The sequence below is a fragment of the Ictalurus furcatus genome, chromosome 16, assembly GCF_023375685.1.
Source record: "Ictalurus furcatus strain D&B chromosome 16, Billie_1.0, whole genome shotgun sequence".
NCBI classification, from domain to species: Eukaryota; Metazoa; Chordata; class Actinopteri; order Siluriformes; family Ictaluridae; genus Ictalurus; species Ictalurus furcatus.
Genome location: NC_071270.1, coordinates 22,936,733 through 22,949,873, shown reverse-complemented (window position 1 = coordinate 22,949,873; position 13,141 = coordinate 22,936,733). Strand labels below are relative to the sequence as shown.

At 40.5% G+C, this 13,141-nt stretch overlaps 1 protein-coding gene across 1 annotated transcript in view; it reads right to left on the bottom strand.

Moving 5' to 3' along the window:
- The window catches only part of itga1 (integrin, alpha 1), a 69,960-nt gene that overhangs the window by 25,971 nt on the left and 30,848 nt on the right, over positions 1–13,141 (bottom strand). Inside the window, exons 3-8 of the mRNA XM_053646267.1 lie at positions 9,009–9,121; positions 6,464–6,555; positions 5,569–5,683; positions 2,720–2,841; positions 1,684–1,832; positions 1,412–1,562 (exon numbers count right to left, since the gene is read on the bottom strand). Of these exons, the coding sequence (XP_053502242.1) occupies positions 1,412–1,562; positions 1,684–1,832; positions 2,720–2,841; positions 5,569–5,683; positions 6,464–6,555; positions 9,009–9,121 (742 nt within the window). The remainder of the gene's footprint in view (positions 1–1,411; positions 1,563–1,683; positions 1,833–2,719; positions 2,842–5,568; positions 5,684–6,463; positions 6,556–9,008; positions 9,122–13,141) is intronic.

Below are 13,141 nucleotides of genomic sequence, written 5' to 3'. Positions count from 1 at the left end.
GTGCTGCTGAATGAACGTGTGCTGACTTTGTCTTCAGTTATAAATGTGTTTTGGAGGAACACTGAGACTTTGTTATTGTTGTAACAGGAAGTAAATTAGGTCCCATTAAAAGGGAGGATACAAACTAATATGTGTGCAAAAAAACAACATTTCGACTCATAGGGTCATGTTTTTAAATACGCTTTATCACAGCTGTTCTTGGACTAAACTTTGAGAACAAACTCTAAATTGAAAACTCTAAGGATTTTCAACTGTACTGTCATATCACAGCAAACCAGTGACTACATTTCCCATCCTGCACTACAGCCTACAAACATGGCCGCTATGGACCGCGATTCCCAGAACACTCACTTTCATTCACGCACACCTGCATCCAATCACACAAACACATAAAAGAGACTGTTTGACCGCTAAGTCTTTGTGAAGTCTTTATTCCGTGTGTTTTCCGTATACCAAGCAAACCGTTGTTCATCGTGTTTCGTGTTATAGCCCTCGTTTTCGATTCTTATTTTGCCTCGTTTATGCCCGTTTGCCGATCGCCTGACCTTATTGCCTGTTCACGACCACGTCTATGCTTCACGATTTGGATTTGTCTGCCTGTCTCTCATATAATAAAGCTCTTATCTGCACTCGCATCCGTCCTCAACTCCATAACGTGACAGGTATCAATGAGGAGGACATCTGCTCTCTGTCACTGTCCACAGATGATCTCTTTTATGTGTGTTATGATTGTGTGTGCGATTGGATGCAGGTGTGCGTGATTAGCATGAAAATGAGAAGTTCTGGGAATTGCCGTCCATGCCGCCATGTTTGTAGGCCGCAGTGCAGGATGGGAAATGTAGTCACTGGTTTGCTGTGATATGACATGTACTCTACGGTGTTTTTTTTTTACTTTGGTTTGATTTACATGGTAGAACAACAAAAGGACGACAAGAAAAGTATGCAGGGTAATAGGAAAAATTAAACATATGTACGATGCACGTTTAATTCATATTCTTTATTAGAGAGCATGTTTGATTTAGTTTACCCCGACGTGTTAATTAATGCAGTAACTAACATTCATGCATGAATTCATAGTTAAGGTTAGCTCTTCATTAGTTTGTGATTAGTTCATGCCTTAACTCATCATTAATTCATATTTACGTAAGTATTAATTCGGATATTAATGCATGATTATTCATGTACTGTTACTGTAGAGTGTTACCCAGTTATGTTATTTTTTCAGCGTGTATGTTTTGTTTTGTTTCATTTGTCCAAAATCCCTAAATGTAAATTATTATTAGATGTGTTGAACACGGTACCTAAGACAAACATGAACGATGAACGGTTGGAAAGGCAGCCGTACAAAATGGCCGACACCAAGCACGAGTCTTTAATAGTCTTCCATAAAAAAACGAGCGAATACACTCACAGCGATGGCGAACCTCTCGATCCCGTCCTTCTCACAGTCTTGGACGACGTCTTTCAGTCTGTAGTCATCATGTGACTCTCCATCTGTAACAATCACCATGACTTTCTTGACTCCCGGTCTGGCTCCACGCTCCTCAGTGAACGCTTCTTTCCTGTTAATGGAGAACTGATCAGTTAATCAATTAACAAACAGTAACACACAGTAACATTGTAATACGAATCATTAACTGTCGCCTTTAACTCCTGATATGTAATTAATCACCCGGCGCACACCTCGCCGTATCGATACCCAGCGCTGTCATGGTTTTCAAGCCCCGCCTCTGTTGGATCTTGGATGCGTTTGTAACCAGGTCCTCTGTGCTAGAGAAGTCGCTGAGGTTAAAAACATGGCCGACGTCATCTCCGTATGACACAATGCCCACCTGATAAAACGGATAAAAAAAAAATCCATCATGACATGCCATTCAATAATAAATAAAAAACGATGTAATCATTGACAAATTACAGTGCAATAAAAGGAATAAAGCACTTTGGGGCAGGTTATTATAGGAAAATAATGAACTTTGGTTTGATAATGGACCACATCGCTCTGTCACTGATTATTTTCCTCAAACAGCACGTGTTTTATCTCTTACATATTGCATTCGACAATATATCTATTTACCATAAACACAAACACACACACACACACACACATAATGTTCTGATCAACACAGTGCACAGAGACGTGATTCATTCAGCATGATGTCATACACAGTATTAAAAAGGAAAATACGGTCTTCCTCAGTTTCCAGTGCCACGTTCAGGAAAAGTCTCGACTTTCTCCAAAGCGCGTCTCTGTCTAAAGGATTTTCCTAAAACAGTTTTTAATGAGACACCGCAGCAAAACCTCACTGAGGTTGCACGAGTGATTAACACCGAGGTAGGCGATGTCATAACTTTACCATTTCATACACGATAATATCATTAAATAATGCGATCACAGACTGGTAAAGTGATGAGAGTGTGTAGCTGCGGTAACGTAAGTGATAACCAGAACTAACCTGTATATGGTACAGGGTATATATGGTATAAGAGGAATAAAAGACGTCACACTGTCTCTTTCCATACTGACAGATCTGTTGGAAGGTTTGGTTTAAAACCAGCTTTGTCTAATATCAAGCCACTTTCCAAACCATTCCTCCCACACATCAAATTTCCTGTTCCAAGACATGTACAGCGATCATTTCTGTGGTTCATGCTTACACCGTTTGTACATACGACACAGTTAGGTCTTTATTAAGTGAATACGCTGGAGGAGGAAGCTCACCCTGGCTGGAGGGATTGCGATCTTCTTGAGAAACTTGACCAGAAATTCTGTGATGTGCTTCCAAGGGAAAATGCTGTTGGATCCATCGAGAACAATGACGATGTCCATGTCCTGCTGACAGTCTGGGGAAAAAAAAAAAATTTAAATAAATAAATAAATTAAAAAATGGCAGCAAGGACACAAAGTGAAACATTGAGCGACAAAATAAATGTTTCACAATATATTTGTATGTTGTGCTATAATGTGTAGTACATATCATGGCTTCAGAACATATCTAACACCAGTCAGTCCGTACAGGATTTTGTGGAGTTTTGAGGCCGGAGATGCTCAATCTTGCGGTGGCATTTTTTAAAATTTGTGATGCAACTTGCAGAGTTTTTTGTGCTTTTTTTTTGTGTGGAAAATTACTTGAACTTGCGAATACTGCACAAAATTATCTTCCGCAGTGATGTTTGTTGGTAAACGAGACGTCTTATGTTCGACGCACTCATGTTCGACGCACGTGAATCGAAGAGGGCTTTGACTGAATGCGTGTTGTGATGACGTCACAGGACGCGTCTCGGCCCAAATTTTGAACTCTAAACGGAAGCAAATGCAGATCAAAGGTCTTTATTCCAAACACAAAGTCAATAAACATGAGCAGAGATACGCGGGCGCACAGTGGTTAGCACGTTTGCCCCACACCTCCAGGGTCGGAGGTTCGATTCCCACCGTGGCCCTGTGTGTGTGGAGTTTGCATGTTCTCCCCGTGCTGTGGGGGTTTCCTCCGGTTTCCTCCCCCAGTCCAAAGACATGCATGGTAGGCTGATTGGCATGTCCAAAGTGTCCGTAGTGTATGAATGGGTGTGTGAATGTGTGTGTGATTGTGCCCTGCGATGGATTGGCACCCTGTCCAGGGTGAACCCCGCCTTGTGCCCGATGCTTCCTGGGATAGGCTCCAGGTTCCCCATAACCCTGAAAAGGATAAGCGGTATAGATGGAGGGATGGAGATACGTGGTCTGTAGCATGAAGCGAGATTCAAGGCATGAAACCAAAACAGGACACGAGAGCAAGGCCGTTTAGCATGAAAGTGGCTAACACATACATAACGTACTTAAACGTGGTTAAGCCTGTTTATCATTTAACTAGAATCGAGGCGTGAAACATGAAACTAGAGCAGGGCATGGAAACACTACCACATGGCACAATTACTTATTTAACTAGAACCGGGGCGTGAAACATGAAACTAGATCAGGGCGTGGACACACAATCACGTGGCACCATTACACATTTAAACATTTAATACTGTGCGAAGTGCGCAGCAATCCAGGGGTTTAAATAACAAATGTAATCACCTTGAACGCTGACAACTGGTAACAATCAATACACACCCTCGAAAAACAACCAATGACTAAACAAGGAGGAAACAGAACAGAAACAAACACGTGTCCATTGTAAACAAAGTCTCCATAGTTCATACGTAACCCGCGAGCATGTGCTCGCTCTGGTTCGTGCACGCGCGCGCCCTCCGGCTCTCCGTGCACATCGCCGCCGCAGCGCCATCTGCTGGCATGATCGTGACACGTATATTGTGGAGTTTGCTTGATTTTGTGTTAATTCTGGAGGGACTGTCTTCATGGATCATAATGAATAGACTCCACCCCCACCCCCCACCCGGAAAATACATTCCTAACTGTAAATATCTGCCATTGGTAAACACACAACTTCGAATGTTTTGCCATGGTTGATGTGGCGATGTGAACAATATCTCAAATGTTAAGTCGATGCACTGTACTCCGGCCAAAATGAGATCTTTGAGAAATGTGAATGAAAAGCTGTACATTAGAGGATATCTGTATTCAGATGTATATTCGAAGTGGGCATGGCCCAAATCAAATTTAGTATTTTTTGGACGTAGAAATGTCAGTGCTGTCAGCATGGCATGTGAACTCTGGCTCTGACAGTTCCTCAACCTCAGCTACATCACTCAGGACTCAACTTGATATAGGACTGTTTTTTTTTTGTTGAAAAAAAAAAAAAAATCCTAGTCGCTTTTTATTTTGTACTTGCTCATGGTACATATTTTCTTCTGAATTTATTTAGTGGCTTAGCGGTTAGCATGTTTGCTTCGAACCTCCAGGGTTGTGGGTTCGAATCCCACCTCCGCCCTGTGCTCGCATAGTTTGCATGTTCTCGCTGTGCTTTGGGGGTTTCCTCCGGGTACTCCGGTTTCCTCGCCCAGTCCAAATATATGCTCTGTAATTTGATTGGCATTTCCAAATTGTCCGTAGTGTGTGAATGGGTGTGTGATTGTGCCCTGTGATGGGTTGGCACCCTGTCCAGGGTGTCCCCAGAGTTCCCTGGGATAGGCTCCAGGCTCCCCCATGACCCTGTGTAGGATAAGCGGTATGGAAAATGGATGGATGGGTTACATTCCTAACTCTCCGTTTTTTTTTTTTTTTTTCTGTAGTACAGTACTGATATGGGACACAGAGACTCACTGCTGTAAGTGCATTATCAGGGGAAATGTCTGTGTATATCTGCATGTGTATGTGTGTGTGTGTGTGTGTGTGTGCTTATGATGTGCTTATGATGAGTCACAGGTTCCTGTGCATCTTATAAACCGTATCCTAAATTGGGCATGCAGGCCAAAGAGCAAGCCACAGTTTACACGCCTCGGAATGTGTTAAGATACACACTTGCCACGTGTCCCACAAGAGAATGTGTGTGTGTGTGTGTGTGTGTGTACGGTAGCACTACTTGTATTATTCTCTACTTGATATATCGCTTTGCTTGTATTTTCTCATTTATAAGTCGCTTTGGATAAAAGCATCTGCTAACTGAATAAATGTAATGTAAAAGTGTGTACCTCTGATAGTCGGGGCGATGGAGTTGAGCACCTTGAAGGAGGAGCTGACGTTGGAGCAGATACCCGTGATGTACTGCTGATTTCCACACATGTAGCCGTACTGAGGACCGCATGCCTACAGGAATATTGACACTGATATTTAAAAAGCACTACTTTTTTTTTCATAGTCGCCCACTTTACAAGTAACAGACAAAGAAAAAAGAATACTCCTTTGCTGATTTACGCAAAACAAAAGTTTTCGTTTGTAGTCTTGTAGCTACTGTATGTTTAAATAAAGTACAACCTAAATTTATACATGATTCCATTTCTATATTAAAACATATACTATTTCCTCTATTCATGCTGACAGAATAAAGTGAGACAGAAAAAAACACAAAAAGAGAGAGAGAGAGAGAGAGAGAGAGAGAGAGAGGAATAAAGACATAAGGGAATAAGGGAAGGATAAAGCGCAAGTAAGAGAGAGAATGTGCAAATAAGTGCAATGTTCTTCAAGATGGAGACAGAAAGAAAGATGATGAAATAAAACAGAATACAGAGAGAGAGAGAAAGTGAGAGAGAGAAAGAGAGAGAGAGAGAGAGAGAGAGAGACGGAAAAAGAACATGAGAGTTTCAGGAGACGCCCGAACCTTGTCTACTATAGCCGCAGGGAAAAGTGTGTCAGTCTTTCATTCATAAATGAATTCTTTCAAAAGTTGGTCAGTAATTCAAACTCAAGCTGGAGCACCGCAGAGACACGGCGGCTCTCCCTGTGGAAAATGTGACTAATACTTCAATAAAACCCCACAAACACCCAGCCGTAAACTTTAGCCAGACGGTCCACTGTCCACATGACCGAGGTTTGAGGAACACTTTGAGGAAATGAGTTGGAATCGTGAAGGACACTTTGTCTCCGTACCAGAAATCCGTTCCCGTCAGGATCGGCCACCAGCGTCGTGCCCATGGTCATGTTCTCTTTGACTTCGTGTATGTTTGGGATTGTCGTGTATTCTGGACAAATAAAAACAGACAGCAAGGGTATAAATGATTCGGTCACAAGTTGTGGTTTGTAAAATGCACACAAATGTCATAGACAGAACACACTGTACTGAACACTGGTCCAAGTCCAATCCCAGCATTGCACTTGTATATTATATGCTGATATTTTGAAGTCACACACCACACTACCTGCTACTTCAATGCAGCATATTCATTTATGACCACAAAAACAGCAACAGAGCATGAACAAAATGGCAACATGTTAGCAATAAGCAACAAATTACGCTTCTAATGACAGACAAAAAAACCCAGCACCCAATAACTGAAGACCGGATCGTGACTTCTTTGGAACCTGGCGTTTTGTGTGTAGTTGTGTATTTACAGTCTAGACATTATAAATTTAGGAGAGCACTGCATCTGTGCGATTCTGTCCTTGTCCTTTGGCATTCGAACAAATGTCATGTCTAATAAGACTGAAGGCATAAGGACCGTCATTCACTCTCCAGGAACAGAAGACTCTTTTGAGACCTACAATCAGAGCAATATTGTTTCATAACACACTGCAGTCGCTTTGTCAGCACGCACGGACCGAAGTTCAGCGATAAACGAAAAGGACAAAACAAGCCTTTTATAAAAAAAAAAGGCTTGAAGATGTTCTTTTATGGAAAATAAAATAAAAATTGCATTTAAACAGATTAGTGTACCAAATGAATTTATACACAAGCCTGAAAGAGGCTTATGATAATCATGAGTTCGAATTATTACCGCTCGTACGGACTACACGGCGGTACGGTTATGCGTTTAGTGCCAAACGTGGGCCGAAGAACATTTGAAATCAAAAGTTTGCACACCCCTAAGATAAAATAAGGAAATTTCTAGCAACAAGATTTAGATTAGGCTCTGGGTTACAAAAACGCAAATGACGGCTAATCGGATAATAGAAAGTAGGATTAGAATATGACATGATATATGATATAATATGATGATGATATGTATGACGCATTCTGTGACAATTTAAATCGCATCTTAAATCTTTTGTCCAGAGGCCCAAAAATGGCACCTGTTTTGGGAGTGCCTGTGTTCAGTATTGAATGTAATTGTGACATCACATTTGACAGTAGTAGTTAATAGCTCCTATGAAAGTAGACATTCGTGGCTTTAAGGATTTGCAATTCTTTTTTTACCTAGCCTACTAGGTTTAAATGTTATCATTTTATCGTTGCGGTTGTATACAGTGTTTTACTATCGAAATAGCTTTAGTCGTGCTGTCCGTGTTATCTCTGTACCAGTGTTATTGTGGAGAGGTGTGAATTGTTTGACCAGCAGGGGGCTTTCACCCCTCCCCTTTCCCATTGCCCTACTCACCAGCAGCTAAACACAGAGTCACGTTACTACACACAGAATCCCAACAGTGACCTGACTAATCTTATAACAGACTTAAAATAATGAATTGTTTTTAAAAAAAAAACATTTGTTTACACTGATTGAAAATGTCGATTTCCATTCTGCTGGTGGAACGGAAAGCCAGTGTACTGCGAGCGAGAAAGGGTTAAAAAGACTCTTGGAGTAAAACTGAAACTGACCTTTAAGTGGTGATGCAATGAGAAGCTTTAAAAAAAACTATTCAAGACAGCAACGTTATAATGTAAAATAAAAGTGTGTAGACACAAGAGTACTTTTGTTCAAAAGCCACTTATTTAGTTGCTGTCTCACAGTTCCAGGTTCCTGGTTCGATCCTCAGCTCGGGTTACTGTGGATGGGGTTTCCTAAGGATTTTTCTCATGTCTAAATTGCCCCTTGATGTGAAAGAGTGTGTCAATGTGTATGTGTGTGTGTGTGTAGTGCCCTGTGATGGACTAATATCCCATCCAGCATGTATTCCCACCTCACACCCAGTGTTCCCGGGATAGGCTTTGGATCTACCGTGACCCTGACCAAGATAAAGTGATTACTGAAGATGATAATAATGATGATGGTGATGATGACCCCATCTCTTTGTAGGACAATAAGGACTTCATTTGCAATATATACACCGTACTGGATATACATTTCTATGGGCGTTATTTGGATTGTTGCCTTGTTGCAGGATACACCCACATTTTATTATTATTATTATTATTATTATTATTATTATCATTATTATTTTTACAGTTTGTAGGCTAAATAAACCGTAACGTAGAAATAAAAATCAAGGGGATACAAACTTTTGTACTGAAGTATATTCACTTTTTCATTGACGATATCAAAAAGTTTCAATTTAAAACAATTTCCATGCACAAAACAGCACGCTATGTTCATATTATGTGAAACAATGTGCTACATTCTGTCCATAAACAAAATGCAGTATGGTGGTATACAAAATCTGGCTTTATCATGAAAGTTTCCTCCACTGAATTGAATGAAAAAAAATGTCGACGGCACAAATACACACACAGGAAAGAATCCACTGTAAAATCAGTTCTCACCAGGCAGGTCTAATTTTACACAGCTGGAAGAACTGCCGTGACCCACAGGGCATTTGTAGACGTCTCCGGTCCGCTGAGCCGGCTGTCCCGTCAGAGGAGAACCAATCAGAACCCTTGCGAGAGAAAGGCAGAGGCAGAAATGGGGTCAAATTCAAACCATGAAGCCTGTGGGAATTATGGGACAGCAGAAGAGCACTCCAACTGCACTCCAACAAAGTCAAGCTAATTAATTTTCTGTTTTTTTTTTTTGTTGTTGCAGAAAAGAAAAGCAAAGCAAATACAGTTGAATGTGTGTTACGTTTCAGAAGCCGCGTGTTCGTGTGGATGGAAAAGAGATTATTGTCATGTAAACCCACATTTTCATGGGTCACGGTTCAGCTATGATGATCTGAAGTTGTAAGCATGTTGCAAACAAACTCTGTCTGTCTATAGTTCATGGGTCAGGAAGTCTGGGTCGAACACAAACATTAAAAAACCAAAACAAAAACATTTGCTCGTATTCAATCCAAAGCATTTACTGTATGTGGAGTGTAGTGTCGTGGGGGGGAAAAAAAATGTTCACATACAACTTATTTACAGCATCTTATATACGATTAATACAGTATTAATGTTCTGTCAGAAGCACACGATGTACATGGATTTCATAGTATCAGACTTTCACTAGACTGGTCTGTAGGTCAAGTTCTTCACTACGCCCAAGATTTGACCACGCAGAAATCTTTCCTATGCTATTATGAATAAGACTGACATGCAAGGATGGACAAATCAGCACCCCAGAGCTCAGGACAAGCTTTAAGTTAAGTTTAAAGTCTCTTTACAACTAGGCTTCCTTCTTCAGTATGTATTTTCTATCCCTTCATTTTGTTCTGGCTTAAAGCCAAGTGCTCGTGTTTGAACGTCTGGACACTATTGGAAAAACCCCATCTCAGATGCTTCTACTCAAGAAAAATCTGGCAACCTCAGAGACATGATCTATACAAAGGTAATTCTGAATTCTGAAAATTTAAGCTGGTGTGTAATCTGATTCTGAATACAAATAACTTTTGGGCTAAAGTCGCCAACTCAGTTGACCAGCTTTTAGTTTCAGATGACCATCTCTCACGCATTAAACACCCTGTTCTTGGATCAGTGCACAAGCTATGTGTTACACTTAATCCATAAGTGTATTAAGTCAAATATTAGCTTCTGAAAACCGGTAGTGGAGCAATTAAAGTCATTTAATTGAGAGCATCACGAGCATCTAATGGTGTAAGGCTAAAAATACCATTCGAGATGTTGCCTTGATTTAAGGCTGCACATCAAACAAGTCGAGTAATTAGCATTCCAGCAGGCTAATGAGGTGTGAACAAGCACCCTGGACAAAACAGCAGGAACACACATTCAACATCCCGTTTGTGGCTCAATGTGTCCTTAATCTTGAACTGATCAGAGAGATTAGGAGGGATGAATCAAAAAATATAATCATCCCACTCACTTCTAATTCAATATACACACTCACGCATGAGCAGGAAGTCAAGTGTGTGCCATGTTCTTGTATCGACGATAATCAATAGATCTGTATTCATATAATTTCCTGCTGCTTCCAGTCAATACGCACACACTTTTATAGCCAGCTGAGACAGGTCCGTGTATGCAGTTCTCAGCATTAAGAAGGCCCTCAAAGTCCATATAAATATCAAAGGAAAATGCAGTAACCTATAATCAGATTATAGCAAAGGAACGCCCTCCATACTGGGGCCTCGTCTCATTAGCAGGACTGTGTCTGTTTAAATGAATGTACATGTGGCTCTAGCAAAACGAAGAGCACTTACTTATCAGGAAGTACAATGAGGATACATGAAGATGAAGGAGAGAGAAAGCAGGATGGTCTTAAAAAGAGTAAGAGTAACTCAACATCCTTTTTTACAAGCAAGCTGTTAGAGGAGTTGGCGGATAGCATTATTCATTTAGATTTCTCAGTAAAAATCGTTATTTGGCCAGAAGCCGTTTCATTTTTCATCCTAACTGTCTTGTTATCTTTGAGTATATAAATTTCTGTGCAAAAAAAAAAAAAAAAACCCCAAAAAACTCAGACACCCTAACATGGTGAAATAAAAGTCTTTTGTGCATTGGTGTGTCTGTAGTAAAGAGCTACTTTTGGAGAGATTATTTTGCATGTTGTTAAAGAAAAGAACACATTACATAGCAGATTTATTTATTTATTTATTTTAACTAATTCCCAAAATTAGTCTTGACAAATTCCCACACACACCTCCAGCTCTCACTTATCATACAAACAGCTAGCAACTAAGGAGGGTGAGTCTTTTCCAACTGCTTCTCATGCTGCGTTACAGGGCAGTCTAACACACTCAGAGGAAAAGCGCTATCCGCCCTCTTCCACATACATGAACTAACAGACACCTGTGATGGGCTTGAGTCACTGTGATTGACAGGGGACACAGAGAGTATGCTAATATCTCCACTCAGCATGGCCAATTTTGCTTTCTTGGACTCCTAGCCATGGATGGCTTTAGCATCATTGGGATTGGAACTCTCAGGGTGTTTTCACACCTGGCTTGTATGGAGTGTTTGTTTCGGAACTTGGTGCGTTTTCTCCCTTGGTTCGGTTCATTTAGGTTTATATATATTTATATATAGGTCAATATATATGTCGGTTCATATATTTACATGAAAACAACAATCGCGCTCAGATCCGCTCCAAAACAATCAGTTCGAGACCACCTGAACGTTGTGGTCTTGGCCTGATTGCAAAGGAACTCTGGACCAACGGACCAACCTATATATTAATGCATGATGGGAATTGCGTTACGTAAAAAGCATGTTTGTTTTGCTAATGGCTGGCAACATGAATGGCGGATCAACTGATACCAACGACGCGTTAAATGCTTAATTAAAATTCACATAAAAACACAGAGGCTTACAAGGTGTTTAGCAAGCTTCTCAAGGTGATGGGCTTTAATTGCTGATTCTCAAGAAGGCAACACGACACATTAAAAGCCCGTGGGGTGTAAACTTTTGAACAGGATGAGTGGTGTAAACTGTGTAAAACAGTTATAAAAGTAATAATGAACCCTAAAATGTTACCAAATTTTGTTTTTGAGTCTATGTAATTCAACAACTGGGGGATGAGTTAGAAAACCGTATGACCTCGTCTGATTATAATATACTTTTCCCCAAAGTGGCCAGTTAAAATGTAGACCTAGGTGGATTGGGAACATCCTTTGGATGGCATAACAAATACATAGAATATGTTTTGATTGATTAAGGATTATTTAATAAGACCTTTGGGTGACATAATGCCAGTGTACACTGCTCATGAAAAATAAGCTGTCAGAAGGGCCCTATTCATTTATTTTGGAGGAAAGGTTTTACAGTCTAGTCTATCTCTGCGCTTCATGGCTCTAGTTATTTATATGAGTTGATACATGATGATATAAAACTCAGACTCTGGGATCTAACTGTAGGAGTGTACAGATGTGTATAGGATAATAAGAAGGTCTGTTAGGGTCAGCAGTGAACATCTGTGCAAAAATATATTGATGCATAACACATAAGACATTTGGTGTATATTAAGATCCTGATATATTTATGTATATTTATATTACAGAATTTCTTACTTTATCTGTGGAATAATGTGAGAACCCTGTTTTATGTACTTTCAAGAGAGAGAGAGAGAGAGAGAGAAAGAGAGAGAGAGAGAGAGAGAGAGAGTGAGAGAGAGAGAGAGAGTGTGTGTGTGTTACTCCTGAGGAAAATGACACTGTTTACTGCAGCATAAAACACATAACACACTCCTCAGCCATTTAGCAGATGAGACACTGACACTTTTACAGGTGGCACTGTACAGAAGTGTGTGACAGTAAAAGTGTTTAAGATGCAGTTCAGTGACAAGAGCATATGCTAACATCACTTTTAATGGGTTCCGGGTGTTTGCTTGGGTGAGAGTTGAAACGTTCACTCGTGTGACCTGGGCAGGAAATGGAAAAGGGTTTTCTGATGGCTTACAGATGGTTCAGTCCCAAACGGATGGGACACAAAAGAAAAGAAATCGAGAAGAGCGCAGGCATTTGAACAAGGCCGAGCTAGAAGTGCTGTTGGAGATGAACACATCGAGATGTGATGTTTGGTTGACA